The following is a 27,437-nucleotide window of genomic DNA, read 5'->3' on the forward strand; positions in this document are numbered from 1 at the left end:
GTCATTGTCGAATTCAATTTTGCTATGTCAAATTTAATTTAGACGAAAATTTTAATTGTGAAAAAATTACATACCGTATTTATTTACACCTATCAAAAATCAGAATACATCCAAAGTTCGTATATTCGGGCATCAAGAACCCTATTATATATCATAATAACTTGTGCTTGCATTGCATCACATGTTACATTCAACTAAATATTTTTGTATAACTAAGATAAAACATAGTCACATGAACCTTTTGAAGCAATAAATGAACCATTTCCCTTGGATTTTTTTTTTTCAAAAAAAAAAAAAACTATGAACTATTCCATTACAATTCGAGTACATCACAGCAGAAAATAAGACAAAAAACTGAATTTGCGACAATTGTGTCCTAAATATTTAATCTGGACCACAAACACATGCTCCACCATAATCAACACATTCTTCTTACACATGAAAAATTGATTGCAATTCAAATCTAAATGGATGATACAACAAAAGAATCTATGTCTTAAGTTGAGAAGAACCCCACCTTTCTCTTCTTCCATCCGAGGGCGATCGACGATCGTCGTCGCCAAGACCGTCTAGAGGGGCCCGGCCCGCATCACGCGTCGTACTTGCAGAGGTTCTCGAAGCCCATGTACTCGTTCCGGTGGATCTTCCAGATCATGTTCGAGATGCCTACTCCGCCTGTTCGACAGAGCACGAGCCGAGAATGTTAGACGAGAAATCAAGAATGCGGTCAATGGGAGATGCGAGCGAGCGAGACTTTACCTAACGATATCGCGCTGATGAAGATTGTTGATGCGAGAATGAAGATGATGATGGAAGCCCTCCCGAGCACGACGATCAGCCTTCTCACGACGTGCTGGCCGATCAAGGCGGCCACAGTTGCAACAGCGATGAAGTAGAGAGCTGCCAACAAGCGTAAATTAAGTTGCTACTTTTGTTTCTTTTTAACAAATGAGGATCAATAATGGTTTCCCATTTCCCCTCTCCGAGGTTGATGGTTTCATTTCTTATCGACGCAATATAAACATCGGCACTAACCGTAAGGAACGGGGAATCGCTTTAGAAGGTAGTATTCAACGACAGACATAGACGAGGAGAACATCATGGCGAAGGTCGCGGTGGCACTTGAAACCTGACCACAAGTTCAGTAAATCACTATAGATCATGCAGTTTTCTCTACCTAATCTATAACAAGATACGGGAAACTAGGCGACAACGAAGAATCGGGACTCACCTGAGGAGGAATGCCAAGTTCAAGAAACAGAGGACCCATGATGAATCCACCTCCAAGACCTAGAAGGCCCCCGACTAGACCAGCAAGGACGCCAAAAAGGCCATAAATGGCGAGTTGGTGAATTTTGATGTTAGTACCATCATCTCCCTTGGAACCAAGTTTCCGGTAGCCCTTGTACAGGCAAAACCCTTGATAACCCGACACACCTAAAGCTACAGGAACCTGCATAAAAAGAATAGATGCGTAAAGATATGTGTTTCCATCACGATAAGATCACTACGAAGTTTAAACAAAATAATCCGCACCTGCATTAAGTTCACCACCCAATATATTGCCGAGCAAGTTTGTGTATTCGTCTGTTTCAATCAATGGAAACCGTTAGGTTTCACATACTATTATGAATTTTAAGGAGACTCCAATAAGTACTCTAGAATATCGAAGGAAAGTAAACCTTGATGATCTGGAGGGCAAGAAACGCGAACCACACGAAAAAAAGAAGCCCGCATTCCTTCCAACATACATTTTCAATGATTCCGACCTGAAATTATGGCACGTATCACGTGGAAGTTCGTCTCTATAAGATCAAAACCTAGTCCATAATTGCTTCTTACCGATGGTTCTTCGAAGGGTTTGGCCTCAGCGCTGGGCCCAGCTGGAAGAAGCTTGTAATCTGCTTCTTGGCCATTGCCTGACACAAGAGAACAAGTGCTTCAATTCTAAGAAAAAGTAAGGACAAAACAAGGAAGTCGATTCTTCAAGGAAACGAGAAAAAAAAATGCTCAGAATAAACGCACCATTTGTCTCCGATCGCCTTACAGCCTCCTGCAGCAATAAACAAATTTATAAGTAGCAAGAAGATTAAAGAATCAACTCTTAAGGCGCCACGCTATTTGATGTGATCACGTTATTATATGAAGCAGGCAATTTGCTTACCTTTTTCATGATCGTTTCTTTCTTCCATGTTTCTAGTCCCTTAAAGAAGGCCTTAGTTGATGTACCTGTAACCATCATATGAAGTTCAATCAATACAATAGGAGAAAGCATTCAAATAAATAAATCACAATATGCCAACAATTACCTATAAAGAGAATTATTAGAAGCACAGTAACCATCCAGTCAGCAAATACGACATTGAAAGCAACTCCAATACTAATCCCTAGCATGAGCATCGGTTGGATGAGAACAGCCAAATCATAATCAATAATGGGCATGTCGATGGTGGGATGTTTGAGCTTAAGGTTGTAGTAAACAGTTGAGGCGGCAGCCCCCATGATCATACCTGCCGAATCAAGAAAGCCACTTATCATTGCCTTAGCAATCACAAATAAATACTTGCAAACGAAAACCAAACTTAATAATAAAGCAAAAAGAATCCACAAAATGTCAAACGAGTGTTTTCCAAGGAAAGCAAGGGATTAACAACCAAGAAAAGGCGCCTAATAACACAAAAGCCAAACGAATTTGTTGGCTATGAGCCAAACACGTTTCGCTCACATTTTGAGATTGCGGTTGCTGATTTTGCATCGAACCCAATGATTAGAGTAAGCATGGGTACGAATATGCCACCACCACCGACACCACCCACACTCCCAAAGGCCGCACCAAGGAATCCAATCACGCTGCCAACAACGATCTGCCAGTTGAATTCCAGATCCTGTCGATCAAAGGCCAGGAATAACAACATCAGTGACCACTGATACCAAAAAAACCAATATAAACTACTTCCATTTCTTTGACATCAGAAAGGGGGAGCGGGTACTGAACATGTACGACAACACCTACATCACTCGGTACGATTTAAGATGATCACAACTACTCTCTCACAACATGTGAAGTCCAAGACACTTTGTTAAATGTGATGTAGGGGACCCCGGCATAGCATTCTTGATCTCACATTCTTCCTCTCAATTTACATCAAGCATGAATGAAAATCGTCCCACAACATATTCTCAATATGAATATTCTTGATGTACAACAGCATGAAAACTTCCCCATCCATGCTTTGAAGCATCACATCAACTCCATTGATAGATACAAGTGGCAACTAACATTTACAGTTAAAATGACAAATCACCTAACCCTATCCCCCAACCCCCCCCCCACCCCCCCCCCCCCCCACTCAGCAAATAATTCCAGCTACACATCCATCATTAGTTACAAAATCTAACAATTTCAACAACATCAATAATGTCAGCTCAGCACCCATACTCATCCATTAATAGCAATTAAGTAAAAACTTCCTAATCAAATCTACCAGGAGAGAGAGAGATCAAAATTAATACAAACCAAACAAAAACAGCGTCTAAAATAATCACGAGCAGCAGAAATTTTCCAGATTGAATCAAAACCAAAATCATCTCAAAACTCACCGGCCAAACGTGCTGGTAGCCGGATTTGTCTTCCTGCCACAAGAAATTCGCAACGGCCGATAACAAATCCGAATCACGAGACGAATCCGCGGCCGCATTTCGAGAGAGGGTCTCTTGCTTTAAGTTCCTCTCAGCAGAGACAAATATCGCAGCCATCAAAAAGCTCCACACAACCGTGAAAAAGGGTGCAAACGCCTTCCATTTTTCGAGATTTCCCGCCATTCGAATATTAAATAAAATCTTTCTTCTTCTTTTTTTTTTTAAATCCCAACTTTTTATCGGAATATTCAAACGGAAAAGCTCAACCTTTCGGTATCTTTGCGCACTGAGCTCAAAAGGGCCTCCGCTTTCCCGGATAATCTGGGCTTTTCTAACACATAGAGAGAGAATTTTGGGGAGAGAGTGTTTCCCGCAGGAATAAATTGTGAAATGGAGATGGGAGAGAATAAATAAAAACGAGAAATCGATTTAGAGAGGCATTGCTTTTGCGTGTGGGTGCAAGTGGGATGGAGAGGAGGAGTGGTTAGAGAGAGAGAGATTGAGAGAGAGAGAGAGAGAGAGAGAGAGAGAGGCATGTGGAGTGGAAGAGATGGTGATCATAAATAGAATAAAAGTGAAGGGAGAAAATGAGAATCGGACAAGCTGGTACATTGGAGCATAAAACGACGCCGTTTCGATAACCTGTGTGGGATACTGCGTGGGGCCCATGTCTAGTATTTGCCACGTCGCGCGCTGGCCCTAATCCCACACAGCCGTATTTTCTTTCTTTCCGTTTTCACGCATATATCACGACACCTCCCAATTTTTTTTTTTACATTTTTCCAACGCAAATTATTGGGTACACCTGAGTCGCATACTTTCACATAGTATGCGATCGGTTTGATAGTTTACATTTTTTCACAATAATATTTATTTTTATTTATAAAAATTTTTATTTTTATTTCTTTTCACTCATTAATACTTATATTTTTAACTATTTGGTCAAGTAATCATTATCGTAATAAATGATAATTATTGTTATAATGAAATATAATATTTATAAAATATTATATTTATTCACGATGAGTGTTATTTTTATTTATGAAAATTTATACTATTACATAAGTATATATTTTTGCGAACAAATGTATATCTGGCAGCATACTATCCGACCAACCCTTTTTTCGAATGATATAGTTTGATAATGAGCTCATTGATTTGTCTAATGCATGAACCATGTAGTGATGTAGGTCCCGATAATTTCTTTTAAGCATAATTCATAGCCAACTTTTTTGACTTAGTAATGTATTATCAACTTTTAAAAAAAAAGTAACATGCAATAAACTAAAAAAATAATTTTAAATTTTAAATTAATTTTAAATTTGAGTGACAATTTTATAGTTATAAAAAAATTAAAGGTTTATTTATAAATTATTCTTTTTATTTAATTTTGTTTTATTTACTTCTAAAATTATGAAATTTGACTAATTAAAATATTTAATATGTATATCAAATTTAAAAACATTATAAGAACTATAATTTGATATACTTTATCTAAATATTTGATTTAAAATGTAAAATTTATCTTTATTTAAAGATTAAATTTTTAAAAAAATCTCTCTCATCTCTCATTTTTTTTCTAATAAATATATTTTTAATTATTTATTATTATTATTATTATTATTATTTGCCTTTTCATAATATCCATTTTTATAAATGTGAATTCTTCCTTATTTTTTATTGTTTTCAATATTCAACTCAAATATATTAAATTGAAATTATTTCTTATTATGTTTATAAATATGATAATTGAATTTATATCAATTTATTTATATAAATATAAATATATTTTTCATGCCATATGTGTATGGTGCAAATGCAATCTATGTTTTGTCGGTCACAATAGTTACAATTTCACGGAAACGCTATGTACTAAACATAAAATGCATGCTTCCCTCAAAAAATAAATAAATAAATAAATGTATGCACTTAATTTGTCATGCCCATAATGGCTAGGTATCACTTTTTTTTTTCTCGAGAAGAATTTGGTTTTTTGCATATGTTATCGAATTTCCAAATATTGTATGAGACTATATAATTTTTTAATTAAAATTGATTTGACTTTTATAGTAAAAAAAGTCGGTTTTCAAAAATCCTATAGTATATTAAATTTAATTCATATTTAATAGTGTATTTATATTTTTTTATTATATTTAAACTCGAATATATTATCATTTGCTCTATACGCGAGAGTTTTCCTCTTCAAAGCATTAATATCAATTTTTTTTGTCTTTCAAATTCAACTTATCTTGCCAACGTAAAAATTTATCAATATTATTTAAATTATGTCATTTATTCTCAATTTTAATAAAATAATAATTAATTAATTAAATAATTGGCATCAATGGAACATTCATTCAAAGATGGAACAATTGTCGATCTTAAAGCGATATATTTTATTGAATAAATAAATGAAATTGTAATAGGCTAATCTGTACATGCATGTGAGTATATTATGCATGCCCATCAATTGTTAATTATTACTCCATATTATATTATTGTTATTTAAAAAGGTCACTTAATCACTGAAGAGTGGGTACCTTTGAAATATTTAATTTTTAAACAATACTAAGAAAACTTTAATTACACTATTTAATATGCAACTGACGTGATCTCATAAAGGCGATGCCGATGGTTTGATTTGGAGTGATTATTAGATGGAATCTTAGATGGGATCCCTCCACTTCTTTATTAATAATACTACAATAGAAAATATATATTACAAGATGCTGAATATAATATAATATAATATAATATAATATAATATAATAATATATATATATATATATATAATATTATAGGAAAAGTAAATTTATATATTAGTTTATCTTGGATCGTACAATATTCTGAAACCAAGACGAATATTCGTCTTTCATATAAATAATAAAACTAACGATCGAGCGCATGAGTCGCTCTATTCGTCTTTCTAATGGATAAGGTCTTGTATGAGATCGTCTTACATGTAAATTATTTAAATACAAATAAAGTATAAATATATTATTGAATTCATATTTGAATTTGAAGCAGATCTGGCGGATTTTGTGTTGTGAAAATTTCTAACATGTGACCCCATCTTTAACATATATATTACAGCATACTATTGTTTTTTTATAACATTATATTTAATTTGTATTGCTATTAATTTTCATACGTGCAAATTTATTTAGCAAAATAATTTTATTTATATAAATATATACACAAAATAGATGACGTGATGTCATTTGTTTATCCAAACAAAATAATTATCATTTCTGTGGTGCCATGTTACATAATTGATTGCTTCATTAAGGAACAAAGACTATATGCATTGGCTATTAAATGTTCGAAAGTGATTTCCCGAATTTGCCCCTCACATGAGTTTGGTGTTTTTATTATTTTATATATGATTAAATTTCAGGATTAATTTCCAATTAATATGTGCACTTTTATTAATTTTGTAATTTAACACGATATAGGAATAATATCACCACTTTTCAGTTTGTTGCAACGTTAACCACTTGAGATTAAGTGCATCAAGTGCGATGTATACTTACTGTTTCACTTTCATTTTTTGGTTATTTTCAATTTTGTACATTGTAAGTTAATTTTGTAATTATTAATTAAGATTTATTTCATTCGAATATGGTATATACTCACTCTTCATAATTTAATTTTACTTTATTAATTAATAATTCATTATTAGGGATGATGAATCTAAAATTGGGTATATATGTTTTTTCCCCCATTTTTTGAAATAAAAGTTAGTTATAATTCATAATATTATAATTAATATTTGTATTAAAATAGTAAATATAATAGCGAGACATGATAACACACACAAATTGGATCTCATCCGAACATTAACATCCTCAATCTATGCAAGTCATCGAGTGATTGACGTATTAGATGTATTGTTATCGAATTAAAAATATTGAGGTCGATATATGTATTGTTAGCACTTTCTTATAAGTATAAAAATTTTAAAGTGTTAATTTTGCAGGAAATTAAATAAAAAGATTGTCATATTATTTAATATTTTAAACATCATATTAAAATTACAAAAATAAACAAAAGTTCGTGCAAACGTCGTTAAAAAATCAATTATCAAACCGACACTAGTATCTATATCTACGTACACGTAGACCCATCTCCCACACTGATTGAATTAATATACCAAACACCTTCAATTTCACTAAATAAAATATAAAATAAAAATAAAATAAAATTAAAACACCATTTACCACACGAAATTTATTTCTAAAAATGTATAGCATTTGGTCTCGATTGACATACTTTTGGGTCATAATTTTGAATTGTCATAACAATTAAGCCAGTCAAATGTGTTTAGATGAACCAAAAGTATCTTATAATAAAATAAAAATAAGAAAAAGATTCCCTATCAAAACATGATAAGCACAACATCGTTTTTACGTCTCAAATTAAAGCCAACATCATATATGTGCAAACAAATCACAAATGAAGATGGAAGTATCATAAATTATCACGTGATTGTCTATTTCATTAATATTTTATTATCATAAAAAGAACTGATATACTATATTATAGTATATGTTTGTTAAGGACTGACATAGGAAATAAATGTTGACAAGGGTTCCATCGTTTTTATATTTTTTTAATATTATATATATATATATATTAGAAAAGTAATATATTATATAAAATACTATAATAATATTTATTTGTTTCTTATTTCTCTCTAGCTAAAACTCTATTTTTTGGCAATTGTATAATTTTCATCCTCTCTATACAATTTCAGCCTCTCCTTCAACGATTTATCTTCAATAGTAACGTAAGAATTGAAGATAATTTTTGACAATTTCGATAAATCCGACAAATAATAAAAAAATAAAATAAAAATAGAAGTTAGTAAATGTCGTTATTTCATAGGAGGATTATTTTTAAATAAATAACGGCATTTCAAATATACCAAACAAAAAAAAAAGTTAAAATGAGAAGGTAAAATAACATTATTTTCATGTTAGTCGATTATATAATTAAGCGAAGAGAAGTAAACTAAAATAATAGGAGTATATGAATTTTAATTATTCTTCTTCTTCTTCTTCTTTTTAACATTGATGAAAGTGTTGCTTAATAGTAACACCCAATATACATATTCCTATTTATTTCTATGTATGATATTTGATTTTTGCACTTTTTTTTTGTCCTTTTTGGTTCTACTATGCATTAGTAATTCATTTCAAACTTTCTATCTCGAATTTCAATTTCACACAATTTGTTGTGACAGGTGGAATTTTATAATAGTATTGGACTAGATTCATTCATGTGAATTGTTTTTTATTTAATATGGTATAAAATACGATATGTTTATTTTTCATGAGTTCGTAATATATAGTTCAAATTCATATAATTTAAAGAATATTTCAGAGTAACACGACAAATTTCGTATGCAAAGTATTTAGCAAATTTATAGAAATAGATAAGCATAACAGGTGGCGTGGATAATAGTAGGTGATTAATTTAAAATTGTAATCAAAGTCGCTTATTTTGATGTCTATGTCACTAATTATTCGATTTGTCGCTTTGTTTATTATCATTGGAAAATTACTCGATTGATAGAAACTTAGGGAAATTTGACGTTAGTAAAGATTCCTTATTGTGTCATTTATAAGTTCATTCAAGCATTGATTAGTACCCATTTTACATTTTTTTTGAGGGAGTACCCATTTTGACATATAACATATTTTATTATATTTTTGTGTTATATTTTTTTATTCTTACCATTACACATTATGCGTATATTAATATTATTATTTTTCAGATAAATTACATAAATAAATAAATAAAAATTAAATACCGCATGACAATGGATTCAAACTCGAGATCTCAAGCCTTGAACAAAGAATACTTGTCTACTACAAAAGAGTGCAGATGAAGCAAATTTATTCTTGTATCTCAATAACTATTAGGTAATCAATCTTATGAATTACATAATAATCAAAGTCTCGATGTGTTCTTGTATTCATCACCAAGGGAAAAAGAAATAGGGTTAATAGCCGAAAAATACACGAACTATCACCGAATTTGCATATTGCACATGACATTCAAAAATAGCCCCAGAATACATCACCTTTTAATTTAGTTGTAAATTGCACACGGCGAAAATTCCGACAGCTCTTAAGTTTGACCGGCGATGACATGGCATTACTCGTGGCTTTTTTTACACGCTGGCAAGCCACGTGGGCAAAACGACGTCGTTTTGCCCATAAATTAAATTAAAAGGTGATTTTAATTACACAAAGCCTGATTAATTAATTAAACAAAGTAATATGGTTCATCTTCTCCAAGTAATCATGGCAGCGCCACCTCTCCAGGCAGCGCCATCTCTGCCGGCAACGCCACCTCTCCAGGAACCCCTCCGACAGCAGCGCCTCCAGATCCGGCTCCTCCGCACCCTTCCCCAGCGGACTCCACACAGCCCAAAGAAGATTTCCCTCAATTGCTCCATCGTCTCCCCTAGGTGGCGTGATTCGCAGCCTGAATGAAACCCTAGGCGGCGCGATTCACAGCCATCATCCTCTCCCCGCCCTCCCTCCTCATCCCTAGCCCACCTCGAATCTGATTTTATTGCTTGCCCACTACACTAAAGAGTGTCAAACCGAGGTAGTAGGGAGGGAGAGAAATTGAGAGAGAGAGAGAAAAAAACAATGGCGTCTACAGTCGAAAAATCCGATCTTGTAACGCCGTTGGTTGTAAAGGAATACGATGCAGAATCGAAAGCAAAATTCACAAATGATGAAATCGTAGCAGAAGCTAAGTTACAATTGTTCCTGGCAGGTCTGATGATGTTCGTGAAATCAAGGCGGAGGGTGGTGGTGAATGGCGGTGGAGCAGTAGTGGCGGTGGAGTTGCTTGGCGTCGGAAATCAAGGCCGCGCCTTTCACGGCTGGGCTGGGGAAGAAGGTGGCGCTAGAGTGATGAGAGGGGTGGGTGAAGAGGCGGTGCGCGGTGGTCGACGGACCACGCGCTGCCTGGAGACGGTGGAGAATAGAGATTGGCTGAGGCAGACGACGCGACTGGATCTGGAAAAACTGGAACAAAATGATTTTTTGATTTTTTTTTAATTTAAAAGAGCTTGACAAAACGACGTCATTTTACTACATCGGAAAATCGTCCACGTCAACAAAATCCGACAGCCACGCCACCACCGATCAAGGTGTTAGTCAACGCGGGTGCAATTTACGATTAAATTAAAAGGTGATGTATTCTGGGGCTATTTTTGAAGGTCATGTGCAATATGCAAATTCGGTGAAAGTTCGTGTATTTTTCAGCTATTAACCCAAAGAAATAAATCAAACTTTTATTTTTATGTAATATGTAAATTTGATCAACCTAATAACAATTGTAGATGTATTATAAAAGTATTCCCTCCGTCCCATAAAGCTTGAGCAATATTTCTTTTTGAATTGTCCAGGCAAATCAATAATTTTTTTCCTTCTCTTTATTCATTTTGTCACTTTTTCATATCTCACACTTAACACACAACTAACTCCATATAGTTCATATCGAAAAGAAATTGCTCAAATTTCATGGGACGTAATATCAATGTGCATTACATGTCAATGGTGTCCAGACAAGGTATTCATGGGTGGTGAGCAATATATCCATTACTCCCTCCGTCCACGAAATGAGTACCCATATTTCCATTTTCGTCCGTCCACGAAATGAGTACCCATTTCCCTTTATGGCAAGTGTACCCCACACAACACTTTAATTAATACACTAAAAAAGGTGGGACCTCTATTCTATTCACACTACACTCAATACATTTCTTAAAACCCGTGCCGTCCACAAATGAGTACTCATTTCGTGGACGGAGGGAGTATTATGTATTGAAACATGAAAAATAAAGTCGAAATTAAACAAGTAGGCAATTGTGTATACCTAACATATACATTAGGTGGAGTTTTGTTTAAAAAAGTCGGATTCATAGAATTACCAATTTAGTCAAGGCGAATAAGCTTATAATTTAAGTAATAAGATCCAATTGGCAGACATAAATTAGGAAAATTAAATATTTATAAAGTGAGATTCAAGTTACAGTCAGATGGCCAACTCAGACTTCAGAGTAGTTCAAAAATAATGAAAGATAAAATATTTTGCTGATAAGTACAATGAATATGAGCAATTCAATAAAATAATGGAAAATTGATTATTGCTTGTGCCATGAATATGAATAATGGAAAATACTACTAGTAAAAAAAATTACGAGACATTTTGATCATTTGATTGCCTCCGTTATTTTTTTTACTAGTAGAATTTCAATTATATAATTGCAATATTAAATTTCAAGATTACTTCAATACGGATTCAAATCTCAAATTTTTGACCTCATATATTAACCATTCTAACGGTAGACCAACACACTTATTCAGTACACTAGTTTCGCCAACAATATTATCGAAAAGATTTTTTTTTTCAATGAAACGTTGACTAGCTAGTCAAACTTATTTTGAGAAGAAATTTATAAGTTTCAAGAAAATTATTACTCCCTTCGTCCTACGAAGCATGAGCCAATTTTCTTTTTAGTTTGTCTCACGAAGCTTGACCCGTTTCTAAAAATGACAAAAAAATTTACCCATTATTCCCCTTTTTATTTTTTCACCTATCACACTTAACACACAAAATATCAATTTCTTAATTTATGTGCCGAAAAGAAATGGGTCATGTTTCATGAGACTGAGGGAGTAGAATGAAAGGACGTTTAATGGTTTCTAACAAGAAATACCTAAACCAATGACATAAAAGAGAAGACAATTACAATGAAACATGACTACTAAATATTTTTACAAAGTAAATTAAATATTATTATTTACACAAACGTATCAACTTTAGTGAATCTTACCAAGTTATGATTGATTGGTTTTGGTAGATTAGGTGGTATACAACTGACTTTTAAGATTGTATAATGATATACTTTAATTAAAACATATGTGTTTCTAGATTAGACACCTTTAAAACCAATTGAATCATTTTTTTTTTTTTAGGATTAAATGCTTGAAAATATCAATTTTTAGGTTTGAATGGTTGAAAGGTATCAATCTAGTGCTCACAAATATTTTTTTATTTAGATTATGAGAACTAATTAATAGTCGCTATTTTAAATATATTTTTAATTCAGATATATAGGAACGTTAATAAAATTCGAATTTGTCACATTTGACCCCGGAAATGTCCACTTTATCACTAGAGTGTTTCAATACGACCTTTATTTTTTTTTATTCCTTTTGTTATACTCCCTCCGTCCCGATATTAATGGCTCGTTTCTTTTCGACACGGGTATTAAGGAGAGATATATTAGGAGATAAAGTGTATGTCCCACATCTTTAATGTTATGATTAATTAATTTTAAATATTATTAACAAAAGAAAATCTCATCCATCCAATATTATGATGTTGCTGTCGCCGGCGCTTTCATCACCGGCGAGGCCGGTGGCGCCGCCGTCGTCCCTTCACCTCTTCGTCACCCTCCACCCCAAAAAACAGAAATGTGATGAAGATCTGACAATTTCCTTGTGCAAAAAAGTTTCTTTAAGCAATTTATTTTAAACGATGAAGCAGACATCCACAAAATTCATATTTCAAGCATAATCATCTCAATCAGGATTTCTTTCCACCGATGATTTGTTCTCAGGAGTCAGGTCTCTGAACTTGAATCAAAAGCTAAACGAATAAAATTAAGAAAACCCAGGACCAACTAAAGATTTGACGGAAGTGAAGGAGACGCCGCAGATCTGGCAGAAGTGGAGGAGCCATAGATCTGGCGGAGGTGGAGAGATGCCGCCGCACCTATCGCCACGCCTGAAACCCCTTTCCGTCCTGCTCTCTATTTCTCTCTCTGCTCTGTGAGGGCGACAGAGACGGGAGCGCGTAGGCGGCACACCAGTGGAGAAAATGAGAGGGTGGAGGTAAACGAACCAGTGGAGGAAAGAGGAGGACGGAGGCTGCGAACTGGAAGCGGCGATGTTGGTGGTGGTGGAGGGACGACGGATGGGAAATGAGAAGTAGAGAGAGGATGAGGGATGAGCCTGACTGTGGGGAATCGAGAAGTGAAAAATTAGGTGGGGGAGAAAAGATTAGGGTATGATATGCTAATTAAGATTATGGTTTGATAGGATTTTAATTAACATTAATCACTCTCTTATTTTTTCCAAAATAGGAAATGTGCCATCAATAGCGGGACAACCCAAAAAGGAAAACGTGCCATTATTAACGGGACGGAGGGAGTATTGATTAAGTTTCATATTAAATTTGGATGGATTGCTCGTCTATTAATTTCATAAAGAATTAATTTAAAATAAAAAAATAACAAAAATACCTAAGCTTATGTTTGCCATTATATTTTTCAGTTTCACTACAGTTTTTAGTTAAAATGTGCATGATTTGATTATTGTATTAATTAAGACTAACGGGTACATATTTTTTGTAATTTATATATTTTATGTTATTCTTATGATAATTATATAAAATAATGTTTTATGTAAATTATTTATATAATTAATTAAATTAAATTAAATTAGTAATACATTTTAAATTATATTAATCTCAACAACTTTTAGCAATTAAATTATTAATTTTGTTGAGATCATAAAAAAACCCATTAGTTTCAATATGAAATTTTATAAAAAGTTAACGCGTAAGAAAAAAAAAAGAGTAGAAATACATATAAATTTGAGGTATGATGGCGGATTGATTTGTTGCATTTGTTGTTACAAGATTTATTAATTTTGTTCAATTTTATTTATTTATTTATTTATTTTTGCTTTTTGACCATAATTTTATATGGAGTTTGAAAAATCATAATTGAATTGTGAGTATCATATAATTCCGAACTTCTAAAAGCATAACTAATTATGAAAATAATCTCGCCTGATATTTAAAAGACCATAACTGATTTATCGAACATCGTATCATTTGGAATTTTAAGACCAACCAAGTTGTGGGCATCATCTCGTCGCAAACTTGACAAATCATCTCTAACTTCTGAGCATTATCTTGTCTGAAGCTTGAAAGCGAATCATCTCGTCTAAAACTTGAAAGAGCATCATCTCGTCTGGAGTTTTGAGCATCATCTCATCTAGAGTTTGAGAGAGCATCATCAAATATGAAATTATATTCAACCATGACTCCAATTATCAACTATCTAACAAACATAACTCTAACAATTTAGATATTTTATTTATATATGTAATTTTATTAGTTCAAACTCTAGAGAGAAAGGAAAGAGAAGAGATCTTAAAGCAGTAAAAGAGAGAGCGTGTGCTTTATTTCATCATCGTAGGTATTTATAGGCATTACAGTTGGGGTAAAGTAGTAAATTCGTTTGGTCATCTATTCCGCATGCTCGCCATTAAACTAATTAAGGCTATTATTAGATTATAACTTGTCAGGTCGTTGTCCCCTAATTACAGAGCTAGATTCTGTCCCCATCATCCCGCTCTGTCTAGTAGCTCTGGATTTCCTTCCTTGGGGCAGATTTTTACTCTTTGGCTCCGCTCTGCTAAATAGCTCCGCCTTCTGGCGAATTGTCTCTGGCGTGTGGCTCCGCGCTCTGGCTCCAATAGCTTAGCTCTGACTCTGGATCTGGCGATTTGGCACTGGCTCTGACTCTAACGACTTAGCTCTGACTCTGGATCTGGCGACTTGGCTCTGGCTCTGACTTTAATGACTTAGCTTTGGCATCTCTGCTCTGGCAGCTCTGCTCTGGCAACTTGGCTCTGGCCCTCTGGAAGCTCTGCTCTGGTTAGCTCTGGCTCTGGAAGCTCTGCTCTGGCAACTCTGCTCTGGAAGCTTTGCTCTGGCATCTCTGCTCTGGCATCTCTGCTCTGGTAGCTCTGCTCTGGCAGCTCAACTCAGCGGTGACTCGGCAGCGGACGAACCGCAAGCTCAACGGCGACTATTTCGCCGTAGTTTAGAAGAAGGAACGACAACGGGTTATAGAAAAAAGAAATCTTAGGGCTCTTGTATTAATTGCTTCGAATGGAGAATTCTCATGGGTTTAAGAAGTGGAAACAGAATCGAACTAATTAAGGAATGGAAGAGGGAGTCAGAGATGAGGCGGAGCAACGCCGCCCTTAGGACGGCGGCGACGCCTGAATTTAGATGGAGAGATAGGCGGACAGTTTAAGGGGGGGGGGAATTAGGGCTCAATTTGAGTGTGCAATCGTGTCGCAGCCCACTATCCCAATGACGGGTTAACAGGGGTTATGACTTGGGTTGAACAATAAGAAATGGAAATGGACAATTACTTAACATTAAAGTATATGGAAATGTCACTCATAGATAAAATGCTAGGATCATATATGATTATTTGGATACTTATAAAACATACACATAAATGAGAACTGATTAAGGTGGTTACCCAATAACACGTATCACAACTTCATATCATAGAGCTATCCTAATCAAGTGTTTTGCAGCGGAAAACGTGTGAGATATACATATGAAGATGTATACTCAAGGTTACATTTCTTGAAATATCAAAGGAACACCCGCTCAACATCATTCCATTCCATCAACTGCTCAACCTGCACATTTAGAAATACATGCAGGGCTGAGTATAAAAATACTCAGTGGGCATAGCCGAAAATACAACATGCATACATATATAAATTGATCTGCCATAACAGTAACACACAGGGGTTTTCTTAAATGACCTGCGCTTACTAAAATATTTCTTTCATTTTCATAAAGTCGATCGGCCGATCATTTTCCTTCATATGATCCATATCTGTTCCTTTCTGTCACGCGCCGGGAAGGAGGCCTCCTTACCACGGACGCCAAGACCGGTCGCAAGCGACTCGCGGTCTCCATAAGTGTACACGTTAACCCTAGCTAGCGACCTTTGTCTAGCATAGGATCCCAATTGGATTTCCTTTAAAGTTGGCGAACCAACACAGATAGGATACATATAAAAACATAAACATTTTTGGCAGTCAATAATTTCATAAACATTTCATTTCATTTCATGAACATTTCATTTTCATTTCATAAGAGTCATTTATCATTTGGGCATAATAATAAACTGAAATTAACAGTTAAAATCATCTCATGCATATATTCGTATAAGAGGCCTACGACACGCAGGGGATCTCTATATACGTATAGTAAAAGTAATGCCCACCTGGTTAGGCAAAGCCTGAAGATCATAATCACATATAAACCTGTCTTGGGAAGCAGCGCTAATCCCCCTGGTCACAAAGCCTACAAGAAATTCTATTCTTAATAGGTCTCGTGAAGCTAACTTAAAGTCTTAGTGGATGTACTAAACATACTTGATTCATCACGCCGGGTTTCCAAAATTTAGTAAATAAATAATTGAAAACTAAATTCTTGAGTTAAGGACACCAACAATATCCTTACTCGATTTTCTTAAAAATTGGAATTATAATTAAAACCAATTAAATACTTTTATTGCAAGTATAAATGCAATTTCATGTCATGCTTAGCATATAATAAGTAATTCACTTAAAATATGCACATAATAATAATATAATATTATTATGCAAATAATTCTTTAAAATAATAATTAATCAAACTCAATTATGAAGTCCAATTAATTAATAAGTTTAGTCCATTTTATTAAGAACTGCAAAGCCCAAAACCTCTTTAAAATCGGTCCAACTGTTTTAATTAAATAAAGGGCCCAGCACCTTAATAGAATACTGCAGCCCATCTTTTAAATAAAAGAGACCCAACTGAAAAAAAAAATAAAGCAAGGCCCATCAGCCAATTAAATTAAAATCGGCCCATCTGCAAAACCCAACTCCCAAGCCCAACCCTAGCCCAATATCCCCACCCCCCTTTTCTTCCCCCATCGGTCACAGACTCACACTCACACATCTCTCTTCCTCACAGCCGCTCACTCTCTCTCGCTCTCTGCCTCTCCCGCCGCCACCACCGGACGGCAGCACCGTCCCCGGAGGCCGGCGGCTCCGCCTCCTCTCTCCTTCCCTTCGACCTCAAGTCTCCCTCTCACTCTCCGTCCTCGGCCCGACATCAGCGGGCAGAGCCGCCGTGCAGCGGCCTCCTCTCTCTCTCACTTCCGCCAACGAGTAGCGGAAGCCGCTCTCTTCCCCGACTCCGGCGAGTAGCAGCGATAAGCTGCCACTCCACTGTTCTCCGCTCAGACCCTCACAGCACACTCCTCTCCTCCTCGGCGATGACGAAAATGCCGCCGCCTCCCTCGGCTCTCTCTCATACTCCCCCTGTTCACAGATCCGGCAGCCGCGGTCAGGGCTCCACGCCACCACCGTCAGCACCCCATTCCCTTCCTTCTCTTCTCCTTGACGACGACGGACGCCGCCGCCTGAAGCTCTAGGCTAAGCCTCCCCCGACTGACCCCCCATACCGACACCCTTCCCTTCAATATCCGGCGACCACAGCGGCTGCCATGGCCGCCTCTCCCTCACCATTCCGGCCGACAGCAGCAGGAGAACCACCGCCGCCGACCGCATCTGCCATCGCCATTACTCCCCTGCCAGACTCTACACTTACAACCATACAGCCCACACCCGACAAAGCTCAAGACTCAAGTTTGATTCATATAGCATACAAAACATTTCTCTATTTCCCTTTTTTTGGATCCATTGTAAAAGCAGTACATGAATTTATACTGTATGCATCATCAAGTAAAGTTCACATTTTTTTTTTTTATCATGCTTATAAAAATGAAATCTTATGCAGTTTAATGCTCATGAAAATTTGGTGAATTGCTAAAACGAAACTGGTTGAGTAGAATAGGCAAGGGAGTACCTAGATGAACCTTTGGAACTATATGTTGAGGCGTGTGGCTGTTGTCATAGTGCTTCCTGTTGTTCTTGGCTGAATTTGAGCTCTTTGAAGGAGTATATGTTGAGGTTGGTGATTATGAGTTATTGGCGTAGGAGAAGAGTGGAAACATGACTTGGAAAGAGAGTAGGTACAGTGGAAACATGACTTGGAAAGAGAGTAGGTACAGGGTGGGAATAGGTGGTGGATGAGACTTTAGCTAATTTTTTTAATGTAGTAAAATGTATCTGAAAGTGGAGAAGGCATGGCCAACAGCTTATTGGAAAAGTTACTTTATGTATTCGATTTAGGAAGAGTAAGAGAAAAAAAAAAAAAGTATGGCAGATAAAACGTTGAGTGTGAATAAATTGAAGGGATGATTTGACAATTAAAAACTCTCACGGTTGGATCATTGGAACTGTAGAATTTTCTCAGGGTTCGCTAAATAAATATCTTGATAAATACTCAATGCTCAATACTTGATTTAAATAAATATGAAATGCATAAGAATTTAAATAACTAAATTTACAAATAATTTTGTAAATTACTTTTGTTGGAATTAAAAATAAATTCTTTTTTTTTTTTTTCCGGCGTGAATCATCTTACTATCTAAGTTCAAAAATTATTTTAAATTTAGCTCGGGTAAACGGGGTATTACATTCCTCCCTCCTTAAAAAAAATTCCGTCCTCGGAATTGCATATCCGGTATTCTATCTTGTGATACTAGTCATTCGTTTCATTCATCTTTTTTTTTTTTTGGCCTTTTCCATCCTGTGATGGTTCCACTACATGACGAGAACAATATTATTGCCTCGTAAAACTTGAATCTTGCGATCAAGTATCTGGACTGATTTCTCTTCACAACTTAGGTCCTGGCTAGGACTACTTTATCTTGCTTAATCACATGCTTTCTTAATTGCGAGATGCTATACGTATTGTATACATCCACAATGCTTGGTGGCAGAGCCAACTTATAGGCTACAAAGGCCTAACTTATCTAGGATCTCAAAAGGTCCTATATAACGGGGTCGTAACTTGCCCCTATTTCCCGAAACGTATAACTCCCTTTGAGGGAGAGACTTTGAGGAAAAATCGATCCCCAACATTAAATTCTAATTTCGATCGGCGTTTATTGGCGTAAGACTTTTTTTTTTTTTTTTTTTTTTATGTGGTCGACTTTCTCAATCATCTGTTGGACCAGTTGAGGACCTAACAACATTCTTTCACTCACTTCATCTTAGTAAAGTGGTGAACTACCTTAATTGTTTCCTTCGTCCTAAGTCACCTTCTCAGATTTGACTAGGGAATTCTAATATCAAACTTTTCTCATCATCTTGGTAACTTTCACTTAAAGATTAATGGCACCCCTTCTGCCATGTAAACTCATTTTATCATTTCCAAATGATTATTTAATGGGGTTTCTAAGTTTCCATTGTGGTGGCGTTCCAACTTTATTCTTGCTGTAGCTTCTGGCACTTTAGCCAAAGCATTCACTCTCTTAACTGGAGCCTACTAGCCTTGGGGTTGGGTTATACCTTAAGTTTAGTTCTAGTGCTTTCCTTCCATTTCCTTTTTCTTTACCTCCATCTTGAGGTGATGTACATATCTTGTTTGTGCGTGAACTTTTTCCTTCTCCAATTGTTGTAGTGACTCGGTGGTGAGAGTCTCGTTCATTGCTTATTCCTTCATAATATCTCCTTAGTTTACTAGGGAAATTGAAAATCTCATGCCGCGATTCATTTACGAACTTCTTTACGCATTTCTCATTATTCATTTATAAATGACTTAAATAAGCATTTTAAACTCCATTAAAAAGGAATTGATTTAAAACATTTTAATCCTTTTAAAATCCATACTCATAAAGCCTTAACTCATGCTCTATCTCATATTCTATCTCTTTACTCATCTCTATATAAACTCTCCACTCATCTCAAATCCTTAAGTTCAAGGATAGGTTTCAAGAAAATCATGGTACTAAGTCTCGATTTATCTCTCATATAAGGCTCGTCCAATCTCATTCAACACATAGACAACACAATCACATAAGGCATATAAGAAAACACAATCAAACATTATCAAAACACGCTCTGTTTTTACACTGACTCAACTTCAAAATCTAACCTGTTCTTACTTCGACACCTCCTGGACTCGAGACTCATACCAAAAGAAAGGTCATCGAGTCTAATTTCATATAAAAAAAAGTAGAGTCAAAAACTCGAAGTATTGTAGGAGATATGACTGTTTTACTACAGTCTACCATATTCGGCAGTTTTGAGCAATCGAAAACTTGGATTTTTGAAAAAAATAGTAAATGTTGTCAAACTGGGCTCACATTTTGTGGATATCTAGCTAACACAATAAGGTTAATACCATAAAATTTTGGAAAGCTAGATCACACAGGAAGCTACTGAAATGAATGGCTCTTTCCCCTGCTCTCTGAAACTCTCGGTAGTAATGTGCAGTTTCGGTTTTGTATTTTATAAAAATAGTAAACGAAGTCCAAATGACTTGAAATTTTACCGATGTTCTCAAGACTCATGTAGAGACTTGGTATAAAATTTTCAAAGTTTTTTTTTTTTTTTAACATTGAAAAACCGTCGATCACAGTAGGTCAGTAAGCCTACGAAATTCACCAAAGTCTCATCTCAAACTCTTAAAATACTCAACCCAACATTCCTTAAAGGAAACTCATCAAAGCTCATTTTAAACACATATAACACTCACAAACATTCAAGCATATTATAATGCTCATCATACTCAAATCTTGACTCTCTTCTTACATCATAACCTCAAATCTCTAGTAAAACGTTTCAATGAACGCATCATTAAAATTCTCTTTTCATTTTCATGCACAAAATTACTCAATTATTCAAACATGATATCATTCATCATATAAATCATTATACACATATAGATTCCCTTTTATCATGTACTAAACTCTAATGAAACTTCATGTATCATCATAAAACTCTTAATAAAACATGACAAACTTTCATATAATGGTCATAAAGCAATTAGACCTCATTTTATCAATCATCGACTTCTCAAAATATGAAAACTCAAAAACTCATATAAACTAAACTAAGTCAAAAATTTTCTTAGCCAACAAAAGACTTACTCAAACATAATTATACACTAATATCATGCTCAAATACATATATCTTAAGCCAAAATAACTTAAATAACACATAGGCAAAAAGTCCTAATTTTTATTAAACTAAACTCTTTTGAAAATATCACTAATCATGTATAACCTATTCATCAAATCATAGATCTAACATCCTAGGTTACCAATTAGCACAAATCAACATCATAAAACAAGATCACATATAGATACACATGTATGTCATCTTCTTCCTCAAACTAACACTTTTCATTTTTCACCTCTCAACCTCAAGCTTCAATCTCATCCATCATTAATCATCTAGATCATCTCATAAACTCAAATCAATCATCAATACATCAATTGATCCATAGGATCTCAACATCCAAATTTTAGGTAAACTAACCTAATAGAAAAATCTATATCTCATGGCTAATCATCAAGATATTCATATATATTAACTCAATAATCATCAATCATCATATAACTCAAGCCAATTCAAGAAAACAAACAACAAAATTTCGTAGGGTTTCAAGCCCCAAATTTTCGAAAATTTCATAGAAATAAGTTGGGTGATTTTCTTGCTCAATCATGATCATATACTCACATATAACATCATACAATCTAGATCTATAAAAATAAGAATCACTTACCCAAGATTAAACAAAGATCAAAGTTTTCCTTTCTCACTCTTCAAACCAAACCCCACGGTCCTCTTGAAATCTTCAAGAATTGAAAGATGTTTATGTTGATTTGGTGGAGGAATTGATCTTGATGTGAACTTGGAAGCTTTGGTGATTAATCTATGGTGATCTTTTGGAGCAAAATCGGAAGAGAGGGAGAGAAATTGAGAGTGGCCGAATGGTGAAGAAAATGAGGAAAATGAAGTGAATTTGTCTTGCTTAGGAAGGATGATTGGAGACCAAACACTATTCACCATTTAATACTTGTCCCCCCTATACACTAATCCCTTCACTTCATCTTCATACCACACGTCCACTTCAAGTAAGGCTAAGGAAATTAATCACATGCTTATTAGATTAAAATAATCATGTGTGTGTAAGGTTGTGTAGTCTAGAATAAATCATGTATTAAGCTACATTAACAAAATCATAAAACACTAATTACTAATTAATGCAATGCTACAAAACTCTTGTGACCAATATTTAAAATAAATATGGCACTAATATTAGTGCACTCACTCAATTATAATATTCCTCATCATAGGAAAAATGATTTGAAAATATTTTGTTTGGAAAAATTTTCATAAACCGGCATTCTTTGATTTCTCGGTAAAAATAAACTGCACTTGCTTTGAAAACTTAATTAAAATTCCAAGTGCTAAAGTCATCAAATAAAAATCATAATAACTTGCTCACAATGACATACGTAACAAAACTCACATAATCAATCAGTCACGTAATTTCACATAATATCACGTCAAAGCAGTCGGCAAACACAGACAAACTAGACGTCTCTCCGACCGATTTTTTTTTTTTTATCAATGTTTTTCACTCTTTCTTTCTCGACTCTATTTCCAACTCATTATTCCTATTTTCTTAATAGGACAGTCAATCTCTCTGACATCTCAGTACTCTCAATAGTGTTAAGACACTATCTCACAACATAGGGAAAAGTACGGGGTGTTACATGTACTATCAAATTTAGATAAAATTCATGACTTCATGCATAATTTAAAATTCATGTGGCTCATATAAATACATTTAACTGACCAATTAAAACTTATGCACCACATTTATAAAAATTTTCCTTTAACTAAGCACATTAAAACACATATATAATGATTAAATCACATCAGATAAATCAAACCAGTTTTTATTATAAATGGATGCCGAATCCTAATTATTAATAATTAAGCCCTTAATCAGGAATTAAAAGTCGAGGTATGACATACTATCCACTTTAAAAGAATTTCGTCACGAAATTTGTACCACAGAAAATAATTCTGGGTACTTCTCATTCATGCTAGAATCGAGTTCCCACATCGCCTTTTCTTGATCATAGTGCTTCCAAAGAACTATTACTAAGGGTATCGACTTATTCCTTAGTACTTTAACTTTCCGATTTAGAATAGATTCGGGTCTCTCCTCATATCAATTGGATTCCTAATTCCAATTTATATACACGAGATTTACTTGAGAATAAGTTCCCTCGTCCTTTTGCGGCGGTTCATTTTGCTCTTACCTCATTCCTAGGGCTCATCTACGGGGTATTTTTTTTTCCAAAGACTAAAATAGTCATCAACCCATTTCTTGTTACCTATCACATGAATAACACTTTCCTATGAATTTATCTTAAAACTATCATAGACCCATTTAACTTAAGTCCTCGTACTCGAACACTATATTACGGTCTTAGCTTGGACTCTGAATTTCTATCATAATGAGCGGTCGATATCATTTATAGGACAAAAACTAATCTCAACCAATCACAATGAGACACAATTATATGAAGTCATAGTTTGGGTAGTATACTACATCGGTAGACTAACATTTCTTGGTCTTATCAAACAAGGGGATCTATTATGACAACTTACGAGTTGCAAGGCTCAAACTCAACACAACATCAAAGCAAGGTGTTGTAGAAATTGTTCAAGAGAATCAAAAGAATGACCAGAGGGTATGAAATGATTAACTACTAGGTCGAACAAAATGACCTCGAGTATGAACCCATCTGGCTTTTCAACCGAAAGTTGAAACACATGGGTTTTCAACCCAAAAGACGTCTACTGAGATTTGGATCATGTGGACTGGCCAGGTCCAACATCATCACCTCCCAGTCACACGGGAAACATCGTCCCGAACTTGAAGAGCCATGAACATATTATACATAACAAAACATAAGCTCATTATGACAACTAAACTTATCTTAAGGTTCTCTATCCTATTGATCTCAAACCCCAAACCTCTCTTAAGACATATACGCACAGACATACGTACACAGGCAAAACACACTATTCTTAAAATCTGTCCTGTAGCAAAAGTCGATTTGATATTCCGTCGCACTTGAACATTTGAACATAGAGACTATGGTTCAACCTTTGATGCAACGTTCACCTTGAATTCGTCGCGTATTTTCATTCTGTGCTTTTCCTTTACCTCGTACATATCTTTTCATTCCTCTTTGTAGTTCAAAAGAACCATCATTTTCTTAAGGGAGCTGAGACGTTCTAAGTTCTCTTTCATTCTTCTAAATCATTACCTTAAGAATCTAGATTGTAGAGATATCCTACTAATCTAGTAGTCTATGTTCTTTTGAAATTGTGATCATGCATCTTATAGCAATCTATGTTCTCTGGGAAAACATATGTCACTTTTCTATCATTCATCTGATCATAACATCATAGATTGCAAAAATATGCCATGAAAGGCAAAACATTCAACATTTCATCATAACCTGCTCTTCACATAAACATATTCATGAAGCATTTTAAAAAATTAACATCTTTAAAACGTTGAAACTGCAGTTACCTTCTTTCCTTGATTGAGCACGATGCAATGGAGTGTTGAGCGGTGCCATATGAACCCGTGTAAGTCTAAAGAATCAAACTAGACTCGACTCTTTAGAATAAGGTTTCTAGGGCCAGAGCGAACGAACCGCTCTGATACCACTCTGTCGCAGCCCACTATCCCAATGACGGGTTAACAGGGGTTATGACTTGGGTTGAACAATAAGAAATGGAAATGGACAATTACTTAACATTAAAGTATATGGAAATGTCACTCATAGATAAAATGCTAGGATCATATATGATTATTTGGATACTTATAAAACATACACATAAATGAGAACTGATTAAGGTGGTTACCCAATAACACGTATCACAACTTCATATCATAGAGCTATCCTAATCAAGTGTTTTGCAGCGGAAAACGTGTGAGATATACATATGAAGATGTATACTCAAGGTTACATTTCTTGAAATATCAAAGGAACACCCGCTCAACATCATTCCATTCCATCAACTGCTCAACCTGCACATTTAGAAATACATGCAGGGCTGAGTATAAAAATACTCAGTGGGCATAGCCGAAAATACAACATGCATACATATATAAATTGATCTGCCATAACAGTAACACACAGGGGTTTTCTTAAATGACCTGCGCTTACTAAAATATTTCTTTCATTTTCATAAAGTCGATCGGCCGATCATTTTCCTTCATATGATCCATATCTGTTCCTTTCTGTCACGCGCCGGGAAGGAGGCCTCCTTACCACGGACGCCAAGACCGGTCGCAAGCGACTCGCGGTCTCCATAAGTGTACACGTTAACCCTAGCTAGCGACCTTTGTCTAGCATAGGATCCCAATTGGATTTCCTTTAAAGTTGGCGAACCAACACAGATAGGATACATATAAAAACATAAACATTTTTGGCAGTCAATAATTTCATAAACATTTCATTTCATTTCATGAACATTTCATTTTCATTTCATAAGAGTCATTTATCATTTGGGCATAATAATAAACTGAAATTAACAGTTAAAATCATCTCATGCATATATTCGTATAAGAGGCCTACGACACGCAGGGGATCTCTATATACGTATAGTAAAAGTAATGCCCACCTGGTTAGGCAAAGCCTGAAGATCATAATCACATATAAACCTGTCTTGGGAAGCAGCGCTAATCCCCCTGGTCACAAAGCCTACAAGAAATTCTATTCTTAATAGGTCTCGTGAAGCTAACTTAAAGTCTTAGTGGATGTACTAAACATACTTGATTCATCACGCCGGGTTTCCAAAATTTAGTAAATAAATAATTGAAAACTAAATTCTTGAGTTAAGGACACCAACAATATCCTTACTCGATTTTCTTAAAAATTGGAATTATAATTAAAACCAATTAAATACTTTTATTGCAAGTATAAATGCAATTTCATGTCATGCTTAGCATATAATAAGTAATTCACTTAAAATATGCACATAATAATAATATAATATTATTATGCAAATAATTCTTTAAAATAATAATTAATCAAACTCAATTATGAAGTCCAATTAATTAATAAGTTTAGTCCATTTTATTAAGAACTGCAAAGCCCAAAACCTCTTTAAAATCGGTCCAACTGTTTTAATTAAATAAAGGGCCCAGCACCTTAATAGAATACTGCAGCCCATCTTTTAAATAAAAGAGACCCAACTGAAAAAAAAAAATAAAGCAAGGCCCATCAGCCAATTAAATTAAAATCGGCCCATCTGCAAAACCCAACTCCCAAGCCCAACCCTAGCCCAATATCCCCACCCCCCTTTTCTTCCCCCATCGGTCACAGACTCACACTCACACATCTCTCTTCCTCACAGCCGCTCACTCTCTCTCGCTCTCTGCCTCTCCCGCCGCCACCACCGGACGGCAGCACCGTCCCCGGAGGCCGGCGGCTCCGCCTCCTCTCTCCTTCCCTTCGACCTCAAGTCTCCCTCTCACTCTCCGTCCTCGGCCCGACATCAGCGGGCAGAGCCGCCGTGCAGCGGCCTCCTCTCTCTCTCACTTCCGCCAACGAGTAGCGGAAGCCGCTCTCTTCCCCGACTCCGGCGAGTAGCAGCGATAAGCTGCCACTCCACTGTTCTCCGCTCAGACCCTCACAGCACACTCCTCTCCTCCTCGGCGATGACGAAAATGCCGCCGCCTCCCTCGGCTCTCTCTCATACTCCCCCTGTTCACAGATCCGGCAGCCGCGGTCAGGGCTCCACGCCACCACCGTCAGCACCCCATTCCCTTCCTTCTCTTCTCCTTGACGACGACGGACGCCGCCGCCTGAAGCTCTAGGCTAAGCCTCCCCCGACTGACCCCCCATACCGACACCCTTCCCTTCAATATCCGGCGACCACAGCGGCTGCCATGGCCGCCTCTCCCTCACCATTCCGGCCGACAGCAGCAGGAGAACC

The 27,437-nt window shown here is 35.6% G+C and overlaps 2 protein-coding genes across 2 annotated transcripts in view; one reads left to right on the forward strand and one right to left on the reverse strand.

Moving 5' to 3' along the window:
* LOC131015234 (probable glycosyltransferase At3g07620) overlaps positions 1 to 27,437 on the forward strand; it is a 1,181,237-nt gene that overhangs the window by 897,519 nt on the left and 256,281 nt on the right. The gene's annotated exons all lie outside the window — the stretch shown is intronic.
* LOC131015259 (sulfite exporter TauE/SafE family protein 3) lies at positions 240 to 4,239 on the reverse strand. Its single transcript, XM_057943573.1, has 12 exons — positions 3,601 to 4,239; positions 2,726 to 2,885; positions 2,310 to 2,510; positions 2,165 to 2,229; positions 2,026 to 2,053; positions 1,843 to 1,919; positions 1,683 to 1,769; positions 1,537 to 1,587; positions 1,232 to 1,453; positions 1,036 to 1,129; positions 760 to 900; positions 240 to 675 (listed from the first exon to the last, which is right to left on the reverse strand). Exons 1-12 carry the CDS (start codon positions 3,820 to 3,822, stop codon positions 590 to 592), a joined length of 1,434 nt encoding a protein of 477 aa, XP_057799556.1. The 5' UTR covers positions 3,823 to 4,239; the 3' UTR covers positions 240 to 589.

This window comes from Salvia miltiorrhiza, chromosome 3 (genome assembly GCF_028751815.1).
Source record: "Salvia miltiorrhiza cultivar Shanhuang (shh) chromosome 3, IMPLAD_Smil_shh, whole genome shotgun sequence".
Taxonomy (NCBI): Eukaryota; Viridiplantae; Streptophyta; class Magnoliopsida; order Lamiales; family Lamiaceae; genus Salvia; species Salvia miltiorrhiza.

Bases quoted from the DNA above. Each gene is read 5' to 3' on its own strand.
- LOC131015259 (XM_057943573.1), bottom strand. From the start codon at position 3,822: ATGGCGGGAAATCTCGAAAAATGGAAGGCGTTTGCACCCTTTTTCACG. The intron at 2,230-2,309 runs GTAATTGTTGGC...TGATGGTTACAG, and splicing joins TCTAATAATTCTCTTTATAG to GTACATCAACTAAGGCCTTC. The intron at 1,770-1,842 runs GTAAGAAGCAAT...CCATAATTTCAG, and splicing joins AACCCTTCGAAGAACCATCG to GTCGGAATCATTGAAAATGT.